Source organism: Cebidichthys violaceus, unplaced genomic scaffold, assembly GCF_023349555.1.
Source record: "Cebidichthys violaceus isolate CVI_PGR_0920_01 unplaced genomic scaffold, fCebVio1.0.p SCAF_186, whole genome shotgun sequence".
Lineage (NCBI taxonomy): Eukaryota > Metazoa > Chordata > Actinopteri > Perciformes > Stichaeidae > Cebidichthys > Cebidichthys violaceus.
This window is the reverse complement of record NW_027176357.1, coordinates 79,507-102,500: the sequence shown is the minus strand read 5'-3', so window position 1 is coordinate 102,500 and position 22,994 is coordinate 79,507. Positions and strand designations below refer to the sequence as shown.

Here is a 22,994-nt window from a genome sequence, read left to right as displayed (position 1 = left end):
GCTCTCCAGGAAATGTGTATAAGAAAATCTATCTGTACACAATGCATATCAATTGCGAATTCGACTTAATTCAATAATAAACCATATTTTTTCATTTATAATCTCACCAACTTTCAAGTGAATGCGACTGCCTATATCCCATGTTGTATGTGCCAAAACTGCTAAACTGCAGGTGTACTGTGGGGAAAAATGTAGATCATGAGTAGCAAAAACAACCAGTGAGCAGTGATCTGTATGGGGGAGAGAATGGAGTATATGAAGGCTGCTTTTAGGTCATGAATACCATTCATCCATGTGTTTGTGTTAGTTTCTAAATCGTGGTTTAGAAACTAAACCACTATTAAAGTGGCAATCTTGATGATTGTTATTAAAATAAATGTCTTTTATGTCACTATATATCGCCGAAGGAGACAATGGTGACTGAGCCCACTGATAAAAGTATTACATTATTTATATATTTTGTAGTATTACAATCTTGATGTCTGCGGCAACATTCCTTAAAAAATACAGTATTTTCTTTACTGTAGACAATCTTTCTTTTTTGTATACACACAAAAAAGAAACTATGGACACAATTGTGAAAAATGGAATGTTTGTAGGTAATTTTGGACGCAACCAAATACTCCAGACTGTTAAACTCAAAGCACAATTCCTTTCCACAATTCCTTAGAAATTCTGAATCAACCAGGACTGAACTCTTCAGGATTGCCACTCTTAACTGTTATTCTTGTAAGTGCAGAAGTTTTTCTTCTTATGGTGTTCCTGTCAGTTAGCTAACAGTTTCAGGTGCATTACCTCCACCATCTGGACTTTGATTTGCATGTAGCCGGGAAAACAAAGAGGGATTTTAATCAGATTGGTCATTTGGCCAAAAGAGGTGAATCCAAGTAGCAAAGTGTAAACAAACTTGGATGAAATAGTATTTGGGTTTTATGCAGATATGAAATACTTAAAAGGACAAGTGTAAATGGGATCTTTGTCAGTTCTATATCGTTATAGCAGGGGTCACTAATAGGCGGACCGCAGTCCGGTTCCGGACCCAGCCGGCGTTTTATCCGGACTTGGACCTATAACCGGATATACAGTATAATTGAGCATTATTACATTTTGACCGAGTGCTTCTATTTTAACCGGCACAGCTTGTCTAGCCTTTACAGCACTCATTCAGCGGTCCAGGAAACACACCGACCAATTACATGCATTGTAAATCGTATCATGTGATGCTACTCAGCCAATCAAATATGTTTATTCTGATTAGTGCCGCAACTCAAGTTAGATATACACACACACACGAGAGAGAGAGAGAGAGAGAGAGAGAGAGAGAGAGAGAGAGAGAGAGAGAGAGAGAGAGAGAGAGAGAGAGAGAGAGAGAGAGAGAGAGAGAGTCAGAGAATGTATTTCACGTGGCCTTCCTCAAAAATTATTACTAAAAGCGGTAATGTAAAGCTTTCGCTATATGAGACAACTCTTTTGAGCAAACGTACCCACTCAAATCCCAAATGAAGGCATATAACAAAAAACAACCTAGGAGCCCAATATGATCAGAAGCTGTTGTGCCCTGCACAGGTCAATTTCAAGTCAGCTCCCATTTTTTCTTCAGCCTCAAGCAGTCGAGATGCAAGTTAAGAAGTAAGGAAGATGAAGAGGTCTAACCAAGCTACCAGACTGCTTAAATCTTCCCCTAAAACCTTCATCTTAGTTGCAAAATCTGCCCCGGCACTGTCCATGCCAGACTAGCAAGCAGCTGTAGGCCCTTCACGGAGGCGGCTTTTTCCAACCCTGGTAAATTAAGAATGCCGGTATCTTGTTATATGTCGCAATTGCCAATGCGAGAGAAGCCTGCGCAGCGCACAAGGGCGCAAAAAAACCCAGATTGCATGCATGCAGGAATAAACCGCTCTTGAGGGTTTCTTGTAAAAATTTCTCACAAAATCTGGAGTTACATCACATACCTAAAGATATGATGGTGAAATGTAACATTAACAAAATAATCTCACTGTGTAAAAAGCACAGAGTGAAAATGTTAAGATTAGATTTTTTTATGTAACTTTGACATGAACTTAATCTTAATTTATGTGCACTGGCTATAAATTAAGAGTTTATGTCTAAAGGCAAATGGCCTATGCTTTATATGAAGTCGGAAGTCTAACAACCATGGTTGGTCCCGCTACCAAGCACTCCCTTGAGGCTTGAGTGCTGACATGTTCGGCACAGCAATTGAAAGACTTAAGCAAGCTATACCATGTCCATGACGAGCACTGAAACAGCCAATAATAGATGTTAGTTCTCACTCCTCATATTGTACTGCATACTGACAAACATAATGACTAATAACAAGAACTGCAAAACAATATTTTGCACTTAGGCGTTAGTTGATCTAAATGGTGAATTTAAATCTTATGTTAACAGTAATATTGTTGGCAGAAAAATCAAATCTATCAATTTGACTGCATATGAAAGAAAACAAAACAACCATACACCTATGCTTGCAACATGAGCTATCCGCTGCCCTCAAACTGACCTGTGGATCAGTGGGTCTCCCATCATATGTTTTGTCTATTTACTGTAATCCTACAGTATTTTACCATGGCTTCTGATAAATAATTACACATTCCAGTATATGTAACTAGTTTTTTCTTATTCAATTAGGCTCAATTTTTGAATGTGAATAATAATAAAAAAAAAAACATAAGTCAAAATCGCTAAACAATTTGTTGTTCACAACATATTTGAATTTCAGATTAATTTAAGAAAATAGCATGTGATTTGGCACGTGTGCATTCAAGTCTTCAATTTGCACAATTACCACTTGCACTTGGATTGCTGATTAAAACTAATGCTTTGATTCGCAGAAAAATTGTCAAACTCTTCTAAACATTCTTTCATTATTTGAGCCGTCACATGCAGAAGTATCCATTCCATTATCAAAATTTGAATTGTCATTTATATTCCATTAATATCTATGACATGGGCACAAATACATTTTATATGCATATCCTTTTTCTGTGTACTACAGTATTGTACGGTACTGATTTGTTTACCTACCTTTTGAAGGCATGCAATAGGGTTGTGATGTCTCATGAAACAGTTTTGACAATTGCAGTTACAGTTTAGATAATGTTAAGATTATTTAAAAAACCGAAAGAAAGCGATTGAAAGAAACTGTAATAATATTTATACAGGAAGCTATTTACTAGTCATTTCAAATTCCAACAATTAGCTATAATACAGTACAATAGAGTAAAATATACAGTGCAGAGCATCATTAAGAAAGAGGAGAAAGCTCTGGCTAACTCATATTCCAATGTTATCTGCTAGACCTGCCACAGTCTACCTCAAAGTCAAACACTCGTTCAATCATTATGTGCAATAAATCGTCTGGATTGGCATTTTAAAGGCACCGTTTTTTTCCTTCATCAAATCAAGAAGCATAAAGTTCCATTTTAAATGTGCATTTGCCAGTACTTGCCATTTTCCTTTTTGAAATACAAAAAGTTCCATTAAAGAAATTGTTTTCTAATAATTGTTTTTACTTAATTTCTAACAATATTAAAACATTTACAAAAAGAAATGTTATGTGGAGGAAAAGTGGGTGCATTTGGTCATTAGCTTTTGTTCAGCATTTTCTTGGCATAAAAGTCCCTACAGGTTTCACAGCACCGCTGGTACCACCTCATGTCCTGACAGAGGTTCTTCTCTCGGATCACACGACAGTACACCGTCCACTGGTCCCCCATGCATTTGTAGGTCAGAGCAGCTGGGGAGGAATGGTGAGAAGTCAGCGAGTCAATGTGCTGCATCACAATTTCAAAATCCTCCAAACTAAACGACAAAATACTGCAAAATACCAATACTAGCAGCTTACCACTGTGTGACAGAGTGGGTGAGAACACAGTAACACCTTACAAAGCACTAAACATGTTTGTTTAAGCCAGACTTCCATCTTATATCTGCAAGAGTACCGAGTAGTAGTATGTAGAATAAACCAAGTATGGGGGAAAATGGTGTTGAGTCAATTTAACATGTGGCATGTGATTTGTATGGTTATATAGTTAGTATGTAATTTAGGTCTTTTGTCTTAATTTTACTATTTGTTTACTGATAAAAGTAACCTTATATTACTAACTTTTTCTAGATGAGTCTTGGATGACCCTGAAAGAAACATTGTTAGGGCTATAGATAGATGCTGTAAGGCTAATTTAAAAGATAGATGTCAGTGTAGCTACTTGCACATGGCATTAAAATATATTACGTTACTATAAGTTATGTCATGTTAATAGTTGTTATTGTTTTTCCACTGACAGTGAATACCTTTGCATTTCCATGAAATGGTATTTTGATTAATCTTACATATCAATTTGAGCCGATTCATCCAAACTCATTCATATTAAGGCATTATAACAACAATAATAATAACACCAATAACAAGTCAAACTGAAATTTGTTTTGTTCATGCCTTATAGGACAGTGGACACGTTTTAATTTTATGAAAATTGTGTATTTTATGAGAAAAGCCTCAAATTTCTAGCATAAACCAGATGTTTATTCATTGATGTGGAGGGAAGTCAGATTTGACGTCTGAGGACCATGAGAGGTCAAATCTAAGATGACCGCCAGTCCCTCAGGTCTAATGTTCAAACATGCTTCATTTTGGAACTAAACTCATATATAAAATACAACTCAAATTTAAAAGTTAAAACATTCAAAAGCTCTATATTTTATGATACTTGGGTCATATATATGGCATGAATGGAGCATTTTGTTGGATGCTGTGTCATTAAATATTTTCTTTTATTTTGTATTATTTTATAATTTAAACCCTATTTAATCAGGTAAGCCCCGTCCACAGCATAACAAGTTATACAACAGCAACAAGCAATAGAAAACATAGAAGAAATACATTCATGTGTTGAAGTATTAAAATACCTATGCACAGTGACAAGTACCAACTTTCTTATTTAACTTAAAAATCAGGCAGAGTGAACAAATCTCTTCAAAACCTTGTTTTTGAAGGGTATTCCAAGTGAGGAGAGAACATATAAATGTTTTCCTTCCTAGTTCAGTCTGTGACTTGGAACAGACCACAAGACCAAATCCTGTGATCTCAGACAATAACTACAGACAGATTTCGTTGCAATCAAAGAGCAACTGTGGGTTGGGAGTTTACCCAGAGTGGCTTTATAAATGAAGTAGACTACCAATGACTAATCCTACAAAAAGGTCAGAGATGGCCAAGCAGGAGTAAAGCGTACAATGTGTAAGAAATCCCAGTACACTTTGAGATTAAGTATCTAACCTGTGCAGACAATGTGCAGAATCATTCATATACAACAGATCATCATAATCAAGAACCAGTAAAAACATAGCAGAGAAGAGTCCAATTTTAATGTTGAAATTCAACCTCAGCTTTTGAAGGAGATTATCAATCTAAGGTTTAAGTAAAGGCAGTCATCAAGCCTTCTTCTGAGCATTTGCAAACTGCATTACTTTAGTTTTATCAGCAATTGAAGCCATGTTTAGTTGAAAAAGCTGAATCTCATATATAATATCAAAAACAGCCTCAAGCTAAATATACCTATGTATCATCCGTATAAAAATGAAGGTTGGCACGATCAAAGTTTTCACCTTAATTATTAATATAAATAGAAAGTAACGGAGCCAGTTGAGGTGGTTCGGGCATCTGGTGAGGATGCCACCTGGGCGCCTCCCTAGGGGAGGTGTTCCAGGCACGACCAGCTGGGAGGAGACCCCGAGGGAGGCCCAGGACCAGGTGGAGGGACTATATCTCCAAACTGGCCTGGGAGCGCCTTGGGATCCCCCAGTCAGAGCTGGCTGATGTGGCCCGGGAAAGGGAAGTTTGGGGTCCCCTGCTGGAGCTGTTGCCCCCGCGACCCGATCACGGATAAGCGGACGAAGATGGATGAATGAATGAATGAATGAATGAATGAAAGTAACAGCGGACCGAAGACAGAAACCTGGGGTATGCCATTACAAATGATACTGGTCTTTTCGTCTTGTTTTCGTATGGTCAATAATTTGTAAAGCATTTTGAATTGCATTTGATTTGTTTGAAAGGTGCTATATAAAAAAATCTTGATTGATTGATTGATTGATTAAGCTATCGCTATCGGGGCAGCAGTATCTGCGGGGACTTGGGTCGACGATACCCAAAGGACTGGTAGCTGGAGAGGTGCCCTTGAGCAAGACACTGGCTTCCCACACAGCTGCCCACTGCTCCGAATACTAGGATGGGTATGATGCAGAGGCTGAATTTCAGCTGTGTGTGTACACACAGCTGAAATTCAGTCACCCATGTGACAATAAAAAGTTGATTTCATTTTAATGATTCATTCTGTCAGGGGCTTAATTAAATCTAACCTCTAGTCTTGACTTCACCTAACTTCTTCTTACAAACTCCCTCTATAGGCCTCGGTACATGTAAACATACGCATATTTACATGTTTATTTTTTTTTTGTCTGTGTCTGTAGCAAGCCTATTTTGTTTGCCTTTTCTGTTGTTGTTGTTTGTTACTGTGGATTCACTAATGCTTCGTTTTGTTGTTGTTTTTTGCATTTACATTGACTTATTGACTATTTTTGTATTTGGTTACTTTTATTCCATCTCAATTTTGCTCATTTCCTTTTCCTTATTGTACTTTATATTGATTTATTTATCATTACATTATGTTTTTGTCATTCTTGCTCTAATGTCTCTTTCATAATAATGCTGATGTATTCACTACAAATCAATTTAGAAAAACTAAATGTTTACACAAAACTTAAGTCTTTTCATAAATGGCAACACCAACACCTCTTGGGTGACTACGATATGTATTGTACCCATTTACGGAAATGATCATTTCCATTATCATCATCATTATTATTATTATTATTATTATTATTATTATTATTATTATTATTATTATAGTATTAAAATAGACTAGCACCATGGGTCTATTCTGTTTTTCCTTTTTTTAATTGTTATCCCTATAGTGTCAAACTGGAAACAATGTTACCATATTGCATAGGTCCAATTCAGTGTCCAAACTATAATGAATATATTAGCAAAAGAATATCCAAACGTTTTTTTTTTAAGTAATTTGACTTATACCTTAATGCATATCCTTGGGTTCTGACAAAAGTGTTGAATGTGCATACGCAACTTTGTTGACCTTGAATGGTTTTAAACACCGTTTGGTTCCAAAATTAAACACATTTGAACATTATACCCATGTTCAATTTGATCTCTCATGGTCCTCACAGGTCAAGTTGATGCTTTTTCCTCATAAAATGCACAACCGTTTTCCCCTAGACCAGGGATTCCCAAAGTGTCACCACACTTTGGGAATTTTCTGTAAAATCCAGAACCCCCGCACCCCCAGGGTGCACAAGCTGCCTCTAGGGGGTGTGCGAGAGGAAAAATGTAATGGTGGTCTAATGGTGTAATAATTAATATTAAACATAATTTAAAAAAATGTAAGTTTTTTTTCCCCACAAAATGAAAACATGAATTATAAAAACTATTTTGTAAGATTTAAATTTAAAATTAAAAACTTACAATTTAATAAATTGTAGACTGTCTTTTACTTACACACCAGCTAGCCTAGCTTGTGCAGCTAACGTCAGCTAACATTCACGCAAATATGCTAAACTGGCTGAAATCGGGGAAACTGTCAGGAGAGGGACAGAGAGAGAGAGTGAGGAATCAGAGGCGAGAGAAACGGAGAGGTGCGTTGGGGAGAGACCGGGAGAAGAAATTGAGCAGGAGTCAGAGAAAGATGAGACGGAGGAGACCGAAAAGGAGGAAGGGATAGGCAAGGTGAAAAAAGAGGAAACGAGGGTGAGCATCAGACTGGGAAAAAAAAGAGGAAATATGATGAAAATGATCTGGCTCTGGGCTTCACTTGAATTGGCAATGCAGATTGCCCAAAGCCACAGCGCATAGTGTGCAGTGAGGTTCTGGCTAACAGCTGTCTGAAGCCCTCTTATTTACATCGCCACCTGAACACCAAGCATGCCAGTGCAAGTCAAAAGCCCCTTACATTTTTATATCAAAATTGGAGGAGTTACAAAAAAGCCAAAAACAACTGCAGTCTCATTCATGTGTTGGGTCTACAAAAAACGCACTACGGGCTTCACATCTGGTCAGTTACAGAATAGCAAGAAAGGGGCTACCTCACACAATCGCCGAAGACGTGTGCTTACCAGCTGCCAAAGAGATGGTGGAATGTATGATTGGAGAGAGAGAAGCAAAAAAGTTGAACATGATCCCGGTGTCCAACACTGTGTCTCGCCGCATCGATGCTTTGTCCGGAGACATCCTGGCTACATTAGTCGGTCGCGTGAAGAAGAGTGAGTTTTACTCTCTGCAAGTAGACGAGTCTACAGATGTGGCCAATCTCCTGGTGTACGTCTGTTACCTTTTCGAAGGCACAGTGCAGGAAGATTTTTTGTTTTGTCGGCCCCTTGCTACCCGAACAACAGGACAAGAAATCTTCAATTTAATTGACATCTTCATGAGGACCAATGGGATCGACTGGACATGCTGCGTGGGAATCTGCACTGACGGGGCAAACGCGATGACGGGGAAGGTGTTGACAAGGCTTTTTGAACTGCGGCACGAACTTCAGCAGTTTTTTGAGGACAACCCGTTTCATTTGGCCTCCAATCTGCATGACGAGGACTTTCTACAGAAGCTCACCTATCTGGCCGACATCTTTTCTGTTCTGAATGAACTGAATTTAAGTCTGCAGGGAGTCAGTGATACTTTGTTCAACACACAAGACAAGATAGAAGGTATGATCAAGAAGCTATGGTTCTGGACAAGCTGTGCGAGTGGGAATACGCTCCTGTGTCTCCTTACGCTTCACGCGTTCCTGGAGGCAAACGACGTGATCATGGGTGAACATGTGAAAAGTCTCATAATTGAACACCTCAAACAATTTGCCAAGCAGCTACAGAAATACTTCCCACCTATGGACACATCTCAGATGTGGATTCACAACCCATTTGAAGCGTCCCTCCCTGTCCCACAGCTGTCATTTCAGGAGCAGGAGCAGCTGATTGAGCTGTCATCTGATGGAGCACTGCAGTTGCAGTTCAAACGAAAGCCACTTGTAGATTTTTGGACTAAGGCAATGCCAATATACCCAGTCCTGGCAAAGCAAGCCTTGAGGGTTTTGATGCCCTTCGCCACAACGTATCTGTGTGAGGCTGGTTTCTCTGCTCTGACAGCAGTGAATACCAAATATCGGCAAAGACTGGATGCTGTTGAGAAAGATCTGAGGCTTAAACTGTCTTCAATTGCGCCAAACATCGAGCTTTGTGCAAAGATGCAGGCGTGGCTTACTGTGTTTAAGTAATTTAAAATTACACAGTAAATATGTATACTGTACTTTGCATGGTGTTGCCTGGTGGCAACTGTGGAATGGTAATGCCTCTTGCTGTCTTACATAATTGTATTCCTGTATCCAGTTCAGTCCCCTACCTCTGATGATCAGTCGTGATGTGTAACTTTATTGTAATTTGATTCAGATTAATGTAACCGCTATGTATGGTTAATTGTAAATTAAATGTGATGCAATCTGCCTCTGAGCCTGTGCGTGTGTCCTCGCCTTCCTCATTGCTCTTTAAAAGTGACGCCTTGTGTAACTGAAATTTAACAGCGGACTAAATCTTGTAAACAAATGCCACGCTCGAGCAAACTGTTCTCTCATTGGTCCGATTTTTATGCGGCTATTAATAGGCTCTGTTGCTTTTTTTTTTTTTTTTAAAGGTGTGGGGGATTGGGGGTGCGTGAACCCGGTCGGGATGTAGAAAGCGGTGCATGGCCTAAAAAGTTTGGGAACCGCTGCCCTAGACTATTTAGAGAAATATTTAAAATCAGTTCTTGCAAGTTGTTCTTGCATGAGGCCTATTAATTATTAAATATAGTAAAGATAAAATGTTAACCATTGTGAAACAACAGTTTTGTTAGCATTCAAGGCACACCATTAAAAACCCATGACAGCAATAGCAAAATGATAATTTCATAGCTTGGTTAATATGACAAACTGCTCATTACTTCACTTGTCTCAAGTGAAGTAGGTATTCAGGTATAAACTGTACTCTTGCAGATAAATAAGGCAACCTTAACCTTTCAACCTCACTGTAGAACAGAGTTGTGACAAATGTCTCACCTAGCCTGGGGGAGGTGATGGTGTTCACATTGATTTTGTCATTGCAGGTACCATGGTGACAGGGTCGGTAGGTGGGTGGTCTAAGCGTCACTGAGCAGTCATTACCATGCCGACCAGTCAGTTTGTGCATACACTGGACCACTCGCGACTGCAGGCCCTTCCCACAGGATGACGAGCACTGAAACAGTCAATTAAAAGTGTCAATTATCCTTGCTCATACTGTGACTCTTTAGAAGTTGTCCATTTTAATTTAGTTTATTTTGCACAATTTAAACAATAAAATAAAAATAAACAAACATACCAGAGATACATAATATCACAGTGCAGGAAGAGGCAAAAAGCCAACTGGGCTTATTTGAAGCCTCCACCTATATAATATTACAATTTTACAATATTACAGAGAACATAAAATGAATATGCATAAGATATGACTAAGTACAATATTGTTGACAATGTTTTTACAAGATATGAAATATGATAACAAGATCAATAAATTACAAACAACAAAAGAAAATGAATTTGTGTCGACTATGTACGTGCATGTGTGCGCGTGTAAGAGTAAGCCTGGGCTTGTTTGTTCAGGGGATATCGGTAAATATAGCTGCATGAACTCCTAAGCAATAGTAATGCTTAATTAATTGTAAATATAATATAACAGCTAAAATAAGGAAAACATGAACAATAATACATAAAAAAGCAATGACAAAACGGCAATTAAATTGTCTTTTAAACACCTTTTGAATTTTTTTTATAGAGGAACATTTTTTTGTTACGTGGGAAAAGTCATTCCATAATTTGGTTCCCCTAACTCTTATTGAAAATTGACCTCTGCTAGTAGGTAATTTAGGAGGATGAATATCTGAAGATTGACGAGTTAAGTAAGAGTGAACCTGTGAATTGACTTTAAAGTAGGTCTTGAAATGATCAGGAATATTCCCTTCACCTGAAATTATCTTATAAATAAAAACACAAATTTGAGAAATATTGATGTCATAAGAATCTGCAGTTTCTGAAATAGAGGAGCAGATAAGATGTCTGACTCTGATTGGGTTGCAATTCTAACAAAATGTTTCTGGAGGACCAACATTTTTTGCAGAGTAGTAGGAAAAGTACTTGCCCAAACTACATTACAATATGAAAAATAGGGATACATTATACTGTAATAAAGAATAAGGAGACAAGATGTCTAACCCTCCTTATTATTCCAATAGATTTGTTTATTTTTTTTACTAACAGTCAATATATTTAGTCCAATTTAAACTCTCAACAACAATTCCCAGGAATTTTGTAGAAGACACTTGAGGAATCTCAACAGATTCTATTTTAATTTTAGATAAATCCTTAGAGTATGATTTTATGAATAAAAAAAACTAAATAAAATGAAATGAAAAGATTTTTTTATATTCAAAGATAGTATATTTAATCTGAACCATGTAGCATAGGTAATTAAACCAGCATTAACTTCCATAATCAGGGAATTGAAATTTGAGTGAAAACTAGGGTTGTGTCATCTGCAAACATTATCGGAAAAAGTTTTTTTGACACATTAGAAAAATCATTAATATAAATAAGGAATAATAATGGTCCAAGAATGGCCCCCTTTGCAACCCCACATGTTAGTCTGACTTTGTTGGAATAACAACTGTTAACACAAACAAGCTGTCTTCTGTTGGAGACACAATTTTTTTAACCATTTGTATGCAATGTCATTGAACCCATATTTATGCAGCTTTTCCAATAAAATATTATGGTTTACTGTATCAAAGACTTTGGAAAGGTCTATAAAAATACTGCAATCCTTTATTATCAAGTGCAGAGTTTTACCTTTAAATAATAATACCTTTATCAATAAGGTAAAGTAAAGCCATATAAGTCAAATGATTTTTATTTATTGGTTTATTTGATAAGGGACAGCGCACATTAATAAAAACATTGCTGTAAATGTAAATTTACAGAAATCATACTGGTGTTTGTAAAGAATTGAATTAGACTCTACATGAAACATAATCCTTTTGTGGACAATATTTTCTAGTATTTTTGAAAAACAAGGGAAAATAGATATGGGTATGTAGTTGTTAAAACAACGTGGATTTTCTGCTTTAAACAAAGGAATGACTTTGGCAATTTTAAAATCCTCTGGCACAACACCTGTTTTCAAAGACAAGGTGAAGATGTGAGCAAAAGGCTGCAATATTGACGGTTTCACAAGGAATGCAGAAACGTTTTCATTGCTAGCCGAAGATGTTTTAAGATCATCAATTATCTCACTTATTTCTTGAATATTAGGGCGCAAAAAATTTGAGATAACAGGGATTTGTTGAAATAAAATCCAGTGGATTCCCATGACAAGCAGGAATATTGTTAGCTCATTCATGACCAATATTTAGAAAGAATTCATAACATTTTTGAGCTACATCAAGTAGCTTGTTAAGAGAATTGTCACCATCCAAAAAGACTGAAGGAAGCTCTGGGGTAGTCTTTTCTCTTTGCAGCACCTGATTTATTACTTTCCACATAGTTTTTATATCTTTTGAACACTTCATAAATTTTTCACTCATCTCATCTTCAACTTCAACCGCTTATCCCGGGATCGGGGTCGCGGGGGCAACAGCTCCAGCAGGGGACCCCAAACTTCCCTTTCCCGGGCCACATCAGCCAGCTCTGACTGGGGGATCCCAAGGCGCTCTCAGGCCAGTTTGGAGATATAGTTCCTCCACCTGGTCCTGGGCCTCCCTCGGGGTCCTCCCAGGACAGATTCAGAGGTGCTGATCCTTATCCCAACCGCTTCACACTTGGCTGCGAACCGATCCAGTGAGTGCTGGAGGTCACAGCCCGATGAAGACATCAGGACCACATCATCTGCAAACAGCAGCGATGCAATCCTCAGCCCACCGAACTGTAAACACTCCTCCCCACGACTACGCCTCAATATCCTGTCCATGAATACCACAAACAGGATTGGTGACAAAAGTGCAGCCCTGGCGGAGGCCAACCCTCACCGAAAACGAGTCCGACTTACTGCCGAGAACCCGGACACAGCTCTCGCTTTGGGCGTACAGGGATTGGATGGCCCCCAGAAGTGGCCCCCTCACCCCATACTCCCGCAGCACCTCCCACAGTATCTCCCGGGGGACCCGGTCATACGCCTTCTCCAGGTCCACAAAACACATGTAGACCGGATGGGCGTATTCCCAAGCCCCCACCAGGATTCTTGCAAGAGTGAAGAGCTGGTCCATTGTTCCACGGCCAGGACGGAATCCGCATTGTTCCTCTTCAATCCAAGGTTCAACTATCAGCCGAACCCTCCTTTCCAACACCTTGGAGTAGACTTTATCAAGGAGGCTGAGTAGTGTGATACCGCGATAATTGGCACACACCCTCTGGTCCCCCTTTTTGAACAGGGGAAGTACCAACCCGGTCTGCCACTCCCTAGGCATCCATCCCAGACCTCCACACAATGTTGAAGAGACGTGTCATCCAAGACAGCCCCTCCACACCCAGTGCCTTCAGCATTTCTGGATGGATCTCATCAATCCCTGGGGCTTTGCCACTGTGGAGTTGTTTGACTACCTCAGTGACTTCCACCAGGGAAATTGATGATGCTTCCCCATCAGCCTCCAGCTCTGCCTCTACAGTAGAGGGTGTATTAGTCGGATTCAGGAGTTCCTCAAAGTGCTCCTTCCACTGCCCGATTAGCCCCTCAGTTGAAGTCAACAGAGTCCCATCCTTACTGTATACAGCTTGGATGTGTCCCCTTTTCCCCCTCCTGAGGTTCCGGATGGTTTTCCAGAAACACCTTGGTGCCGACTGAAAGTCCTCCATTTTACATTTTTCACTGAAATATTTTTTTTTTGCAGATCTAATGGTATGAGTGTATTTATTTCTATATGATTTATAAGCACCACGTGTAAGAGGAGTGGGATTTGAAACATTTTCTGTACAGTTAATTTTTTTTTCCTCAGCAGCTTCAGTAAATGTATTGTAAAATGTTTTTCTTGGTGGAACTACAAATTGGAAAACTTGAAACTTAAGTTAATAACTTTCATAAACTTGTGATATGCCAAATCAGCATTATTTTCCACATATAGATAATCCCATAAAATACTGGCAAGGATATCTTTAAATTTTGAAATATTTGACTTGCTCATAATTCTTTTGTGCATTATTTTCTTATTATGTTTAGCTATATTTATCTTGATTACAGAGTCCTAAAAATGGGCAAATTATCTGACAAGTCTGAATACAAGACTCCAGATTTGGTTCCTTGTTTTCAATAAGAGGACAAAAGTAACTAGAGTAAAGAACATTGAGAAAATCCCCAGTAGGAGTATGTAGTCTTTTTTTTAAAAGGTTTATATTGAAATCTCCTAAAATGTAACAAAGTTTGTCCTCATTGTTTATCATCTCAAGAGAACTACAGACTTTCATTAAAAACTTTGAATCAGGTGGGCAATAAATAGCACCAACAATAACATTTCCACCAGAGACACCAGAGAGCTCTAAAAAAACACTTCAAAGTGAGATCATCCCTAATTTTTAATTCATAGTCACCATGAATAAACAGAGAAACTCCACCTCCAGATCTATTTTCTGTTACATAGTAAACTGAATTGTATTTTGCTATTTTAAAGATTTCTCTAGAGTCCTCAGTAAGCCATGATTCTAATAAGGCAATAACTGAAAAATCGTGCTTGATTAAAGACAAATAATTAAGTAATTTGTCATAGTTGCTCGAAAGACTTCTTATATTCAGATGAAAAGTAGAGAATGTATTACATGGCAGAGAAGCACATTAAACTGGGTTTCATCATAAAAACGGTGGTTTTCATTTAAAATTTCCTTATGCCTGTAAATAACATTTTTGCATTTCTGTTTTTGTACAGGTTAACACTTGAGATACTATGTGTTAATTGGTGATCTTAACAGGTGTTAGTGCATGTATTTTTTAACTTTTGAATAAAGATAGGATGGCTTTTTATCCTGCTTCCAGTCTTAAGATGGGCTAACCATTTTTTATACATTTTTCTTTAACTTATTTTAACCAGGCGAGTCATTGATAACAAATTCACATTGGCAGCCACATTCCAGATCTGTATGTTACAGGTACCAGGATTGGTAACAAATAGCCAGATGATAGTTTCTGCAAACAGGACACATAAACTAGAAAATGCATTTCCTGCTGAAAATGCGTTGGAATGCTGAAATTAATTGCAAAAACATATTGAAAATAGAGGAATGGGAGACTACCTGTCTGAAAAATGTTGAAGCCTGAAAGCATTTAAACTGCACTGCTGAACCCCTTCTAGTTGAAACGTCTAAATATGGTGTCAGTAGCTGAAAGTATGAGAAAGAAGAAGGCTTTGAAAGTTGAAGAAGTTTAAAAGGATTTGAAGATTGCAAAAAGCTTAATAATTCAAAAAGCTTAAAGTACACAAATATGAAAAATCATATCACCCCTCTCCTGAAAGAGCTGAACATTTTGATATTCGAACGGTTTCTGTGGCTTAAAAAATTTCAGCAGTAGTGATATTTGTAGTAGGACTGGTAAAAGTTGTAGTTGTAGTAGAAGTATTGTTAGTAGTAGAAGTATTAGTAGCATTAGAATAAGTACTAGTAGTAGCAGTAGCGATATTTGTAGTAGTAGTAGAAGTTGTAGTTGTAGTAGAAGTATTAGTAGCATTAGAATAAGTACTAGCAGTAGCAGCAGTGATATTTGTAGTAGTAGTAGAAGTTGTAGTTGAAGTAGAAGTATTAGTAATTAGAAGAAGTAGTAGAAGTAGTAGTATCAGTTGTCGTAGTAATAGCTGTAGTAGTGGTCGAAGTATTTAATATAACAGTAGTAGAAGAAGTAGTAGTAGTAGTAGTAGTAGTAGTAGTAGTAGTAATAGTAATGGCAGTATTTGAAGTAGCAGTAATAGCAGTAGTAGTAGTACTAGTAGCAATCGTACTAATAGCTATAGTAGTATTAGTACTGGTAGTAGCATGAATATCAGTAGTAGTAGTAGCAGAGAGAGAGCCAGAAGGAGAGAGGGAGAGACAGAAAGAAAAACAGAGTGAGAAACACAGATAGACAGGAAGACAGAGATAGAGAGACTGAGTGTGAGAGAGTGAGAAAGGCAGACAGACAGTTAGATGGACTGAGTGAGTGAGAGAGACAGGCAGACAGACAGTTATATGTACTGAATGAGTGAGTGAGAAGAGCAGACAGACAGTTAGATGGCCTGAGTGATTGGGAGAGAGAGACATACAGACAGAAAGAGAGAGTGCGTTGTCACTGGTTGCCATGGTGACTACGCACCGGTTGGAGAGTCTGTGTGTTTATAAACATCAGTAATTAGCAATTACAAACACCTATGAGCCTGCAGCCATTTCAAGGAGAAAAAAATGGGAAACGCCTGTCAAACAAAACCTAAAAAAAACATAACCGTAGATCCAATATTAATTCTTGAGCGGCGGGATGACTTGAACAGATTGTGTGAAAATGGTGTCTGTAGTGTAAAAAATAATGTGGCTTAACTGGCAATTTAGAAATGGGGTACCGTGTTCTGTGGAAGACTTTTTTAAAGTACGATTTAACATTGGGGTCTATGGAGCAGAAAGTTGGTTTTCCTCTCAATTAAAGGCTTTTGTGCCAAATGTGTAAATCTGTGGGATTCCACAGTCATTTGTCTACGACAAGGACAAGATTAGCTACGTTTCCATCCAAAACTTATGCATGAAGAGTGAAAATTGTGGAGTCAGTTGCAAAAGACAAATATTTTTTTCACAAGAATCTCAAGTGCCTCTTCACTCTAGCGGTGACATCACGCACTCTAAGCTGCGCAATACACACCCATTATGAAAGCAGAAAAGGACTGAAAAAAACATAAAAGCAAAATTGCTAAAATTCAAAAAGTTTAAAAGATATCAAAATGATTATAACATACAATCATTGATCAGGGTTTTCTCAACATTTGAAAGTTTAAATGGTGTCAGTAGCTGAAAGTATGAGGAAGTAGAAGGATTTGAAAGTTGAAAAAAATGTAAGATGATTTGAAAAGTTTCTCCATAGACATCCCATTCAAAAACGCATTCAAACGGCACAGATCGGAGCGAACAAAGGACTTTGTAAAGTTAGCGGAAAGATTAAAGTGAGACAACATCCGGTTTTCTTCAGACGAATATCCAGTTTTCAAAATAAGATGTTTCGTCTGAATGTTGGATACTGCAATATGTATACTTGAAACAAAGTATACATATTGCATAATGGAAATAAGATTAAATTAATTATATTCACATTAAGTATGAAACATGTTACCTGCATCTCGTGAGTAAAAGGGAAAATACACCTAAATTGTGCGTGAAGTTTATTCTTTGATTTGAGGGTTGCTGGAATAGATATAGAATAGATGTTAAAATTGATAATACCTGACTGACAGTCAATTAAGATATTTTACTAAGCCAAAACTCTGAACTGAATTTGTACCTTCAAATGGCAAATTTCTGACATTTTTAAGGTGCTATAAAAATGTTTTCTCAATAATTCCACACAATGACTGATGTATATGTAATCAAGGCATCGTTGACTCCACCTATACAGAAAATCTGACATTTTTACTGTACCAATTAAGAGATATTTCAAAGTAAATGTCTTACATTTGTACCAAGAAAATATCTAATAACTGAATATTTGAAGTGTTCTAAAAACTATTTTTTCAATAATTCCAAACAATGACTGATGTATAAGTGTTCAAGACATCTCTGACTCCACCCATGCTAAAAATCAGACATTTTTACTGTACCAATTAAGAGATATTTCAAAGTAAATGTCTTACATTTGTACCAAGAAAATATCTAATAACTGAATATTTGAGGTGTTGTAAAAATTGTTTTCTCAATAGTTCCAGACAATGACTGACATATATGTGTTCAGGACAGCGTTGACTCCACCCATACTGAAAATCAGACATTTTTACTGTAACAATTAAGAGATATTTCAAAGTAAAAGTCATACATTTGTACCGAAAAAAATCTAATAACTGAATATTTGAAGTGTTCTAAAAACTATTTTTTCAATAATTCCAAACAATGACTGATGTATAAGTGTTCAGGACATCTCTGACTCCACCCATACTGAAAATCTGATATTTTTACTGTACCAATTAAGAGATATTTCAAAGTAAAAGTCATACAGAGAAAACGTCTAATAACTGAATATTTGAGGTGCTATAAAAATATTTTTCTCAATAATTCCATACAATGAGTGATATATATATATATGTGTTCAGAACATCGCTGACTCCGCCCCTAATGAAAATCAAAAATGTTACTGTACCAAAAAAGTTAAAAAAATGTAAGTCTTGAAGGTGCTGTCAAAACCTAATAACATATAATCACACACCTCATTTCTGACAATGAGCGAGATATAAACCTTCAAAAAAAATGTAAGATGTTAAAGATGAAAAAAAGACTCAAAATTGAATTGCCTCAACTTTGAACTTTGAAAGGCGCACATCCGCTATTTTCTTCATCGCCATTTAGAAAAACGTCTTTGTTGTGTGCTTCACTTCGTCACAGTGAGACTTCAATGTTCGCAAGTCGGGCCATCAGTACTCAAAATGCCAGCACGGCAAGGGTAAGTAATTTAAGTTTTAATAGAGAAACAGCTCAATAGCATTGCTACAGCGCAATTATATCGTTGCATTTGTAGATGACTTGAATACTACCAGTTTATTTTTCACATAGCCAATTAGCCCAAATAGCTCATGTCCAAATTTGAGTGATTTTGGTTAGGGTGGAAACTGTGTAGCCTAGTTATTACAGAAATGCCATTATGCAGCAATAAATCAATTTAACATTGATCTCACATGACTATCTTACATAGATAGCCAACCACACATTATCACCACATGTTTGACGTTAATTGTTGCTGTTGTAATCATTCAACATTATAGTGTATATTAGGCCAGTGTGCACGGTACGGCGCAAAGAGGGAGCTTATAAAAAAAATGCTACTGAGAGTCAGCATGTTAGGAAGAGTCGCTTCTCCCTAAGATCTCCAGGGTTTTGTAGTTTTGTGATAGAGCTCTGGACTGAGTAAGGTTTTCTGTTTAATTAAATACCCTGAAAACCTGCGGAACTGACTCTGCCTCCGATTGCTGTGCTGCCACAATTTTCTGCGTCCAACATTGAGCAATACACCTCAACTAGATTTAAATGTTGTTTTGTGTTTTGTTCACTTTAGGGTCTTTGTTTTTTCTACCTTTGGAAAGGTGAGTGTTTTTTCCCTGTAATTAGTTATAACTGTCAAAGTTTTTCTACATGTCATTTACAACTGTGAAATATGTATGTGACAAAAATAATTAAACTTGTTATTTCATTTTAAGTTCAGAACAATTTCCCTAACAGCCGAGGGTATTGTGCTGGTGACCGAAAAGATTCAGTCCTCTTCTCAAGGAAGTAAGGAGGACTCTTCTGGGGTGAGACATGCCAGGATCTGAGAATTGGAAATGTCAGCCTCAACAGGAAGAGGCTTAAACATGCCTTCAATCGACACAAAAAGTTAACAAAGGTTTTACTTTTACCATTGAATATATTGTTTAATATATTTATGAATATCTGATTATCGTCATACAAAAAAAATTGTGATGTGCAGATTCAGAAGATTGCTCAAAAAGGACCAGTGCCCCCACAGACGGACACAGTGCCCACTCACCCGGACGCCCAGACGTCGCCATCTCCAGAGGTAAATATTGCAATGGTTGATAATCGGATAACATTTATGAAACACAGAATACTGTATATGTTTGTTGAAATAATGTTGCTTTAAAGAAGTACAAAACAACTAGCAGTAAACAATAACAGTCTGTAATGCTATGTTCATTTTGGTTTGCAGTCATGCTCCTCCTACTATCAGACCCTTTTTCCCAAGCAGATGTTTTGACTTGTTAAAGCAGGAAAAGCACAGGTGTAAATAATAACATTAATCCCCAGTAAGCCATTCCAGTGAAAGCATATTGATTAAATATGTAATGAAATAAATCATAAATCACAGTATAACATGAAACACAAACATGCATGCCTTATTGTACACCTCACAAAAAATAATACCCGTGATAACAGTTAAGATGCAAACAGTGTTGTTAGACAACTTGACAAAAACTGTGGTCACCTATGCTGATTTTGTTGAATTGTGTTTTCAAGTAGGGCTGCAACAACGAATCGATTAAAATCGATTATTAAAAGCGTTAGCAACGAATTTCATTATTGATTCGTTGTGTCGCGCGATTATTACGCCACTCAATAAGTCGCGGAGATGTTTGAATATAAAAAAAAAAGTTGAGTTGAGCGCAGAGCAGAGTGGAGGTAGAGGAAAGACCATTGGAAAGACCCGTAACGTTGTTCTGAAACACATGGCGGAGGCAGAGAAATCAGTACGACCTAAGTCATCCAAGGTGTGGAAGCATTTCACACTAAATAAATCAAAAAAGTGTGTTAATTGCAAGATATGCAAAAGCGACACGGCATGGCAGGGGAGCACCACGGTGATGATTCAGCACCTAAAACTTTAACATTTTGGAGTCCTTGATGAGGAGAAAGAGTTCAACAGCAGAGTAAGTCACTACAGAATCCTACTGTTGTTCCGTTTTGAAGTGAGGACCGTAACGTCCCTCCAGTAGCTCTTCTGGTGCTGCTGTTTACTCGTTATCCAGCTTGACAAGCATGACAAGTTAGCGTTAGCTCGTTAATAACAGTAGTAAAGCAGGGGTGGTATAGTTTGCAAGACTAAAGACGTTTTTATTCACTCGCCTTTTCCCCGCCGATTCATCGAAAAAATAATCGACAGAGTAATCGATTATTAAAATAATTGTTAGTTGCAGCCCTATTTTGCAGTGTCATTCTACAACGACAGAAAGTGGCTCCTCATCAACATCCTCATCAGAAGATGAAAATGAGTATGAGGAGCAATACTTCTGTCAGGAATTGCCAAAGCAACCCTGTATTCCTGAAAATGAATGGAAAAAAAAATAATCAGGAAGACAACACCATTTCAAAACACTGGACTGGACAAGTATAACTGCAAAAGGGATACGCAGTGTGCATCCACATTGCAGCTTTGGATTCAAGCGCCACAGTGTACAAACAATTGGGTCCAGTAGAAATTCTCCGTTGTTTAGGCTATTGCCTTTTTGATGACTGCCCTGTCAATGTTGAGGTCAAAGTCAATGATGAATCATCTCTCAAGGCTTTTGTGACCTTTGGTGGAGACAGAGTGTGGCATCACTGTGAACAGCTAAAAAGACGGCCTGTGTGTGCTGGTGAAAGGGGTGGCATAGCAGAAGCCCTCACCACCAAACTGCCTCGAAGTCTTTACTTAGAAAGACTTGATAAGCTGCAAGACAGTGTTGTGTCATCCGGATGTAGGGATCAGGTTCCAACAACCGGTGTCATGAAAACTCATATCATGCAGTAGCCGTAAAAAAAAAAAGGACAGCGCAAAAATGAGATGATTAGTTTGCAAATGATGCTGGAGGAAGAGCAAGGGTCGGAGGATGCAGTTATTAAAAAAATGATAATGCACCCCAAAATAATGCTTTGGTCCGACAAGACTATAAACCTCTTTCATGAGCATTGCAAGGACGACATTGTGCATTTTGGATGCATTTGGATGACGGGCAGCATTGTTCACAAAGCAAAGGGGCAAAGTGCACCATTTTATGTGTATGAAATGGTAGTAAGACATCCGGTGAAAGGATCCTCCCCTGTCCCTGTAGCCACATATGTCACAAGAGACCACACCACAGCATCGGTGTCATATTTCCTGGGGGCATTTGTGACCGACTTATCAAGACTCCATGGACGACGAGCCAAGAAAAGGCTAGCTATGTTGATCTGTGATGGTTCTGTAGTCCTTCTGCAATCACTGGCATACAACTTCTGTGGATTGAGTCTTCAGGAGCTGCTCTGCAGATACTTCAACATAGTGACCGGACAAGGACAGGACGACTCCATGGGGCTACTGATTTTGCATCACTGCTTGAGCCATGTAATGAAAAATGGACTCATGTCGAAAACAGTGAATGATTGCTGTTCATGCTAAACTTTTCTGATCTCCTAACATGTGGAATCTTTGTAATACCAATTTCACAAGCTTTTTCTTGCACTGCCCCCCAGACATTACCACTTGGCCATGCATGTGTTTTGTGCAACAACACTGAACGAGTTAGATGAAGTTGTCATCAGTGCTGCGGTGGTTTTCTCCAGTCCCCACAGTGGGAGTAATGTTGAAAAACAATTCCTAAATCTGCAGAGGTTATTGACCAAAGCAGGACATTGTGCCATTGATGACACAACTATTGTGGCGCAAGACTTTGTGGTATGCAGCCTAATCATTCTGTGAAATGAAACTGTTCTATCTCTGGATTTACATATAGTGTTAACATACATGAGCAAATGTGTTCTCAATATTTATTGAAAATGTCCAACGGGTGTAAACCTTGTCACCTTAAGTGGTGACAAGGTCACGCTTGATGGTCGCAGTTATTTATGGCCGCGTCTAGAGGGTACTGGCGCAATGTATGAGGCCCCGTACATTGCTGCTTGCAGGCAAGGTTATTATAGTTTTGCTATTTACATTTCATTTGCGATTTACAGGACTTTTACACTGTGGTTTTCACTTTATATAGAGCAACATAACGCATGTTTGAGCGTGTTCTGTAGCGCCACACAGAGGATACAGAGAGCGGTGGAGTACAGTGACGTGACGTGCGGTGAGGTTGGTGGCTGACACTACATAAGTCAGATTTACAAATATATGAACCCATTAGAGAAGCTTAA

The 22,994-nt window shown here is 38.0% G+C and overlaps 1 protein-coding gene across 1 annotated transcript in view; it reads right to left on the bottom strand.

The window, feature by feature from the left end:
• Nucleotides 1-3,168: 3,168 nt before the first annotated feature.
• adamts17 (ADAM metallopeptidase with thrombospondin type 1 motif, 17) overlaps nt 3,169-22,994 on the bottom strand; it is a gene marked incomplete at its 5' end in the record, with an annotated part of 95,663 nt that continues 75,837 nt past the window's right edge. The window contains 2 exons of the mRNA XM_068712954.1: nt 3,169-3,757; nt 10,179-10,356. Coding sequence (XP_068569055.1) covers nt 3,606-3,757; nt 10,179-10,356 — 330 coding nt within the window. The remainder of the gene's footprint in view (nt 3,758-10,178; nt 10,357-22,994) is intronic.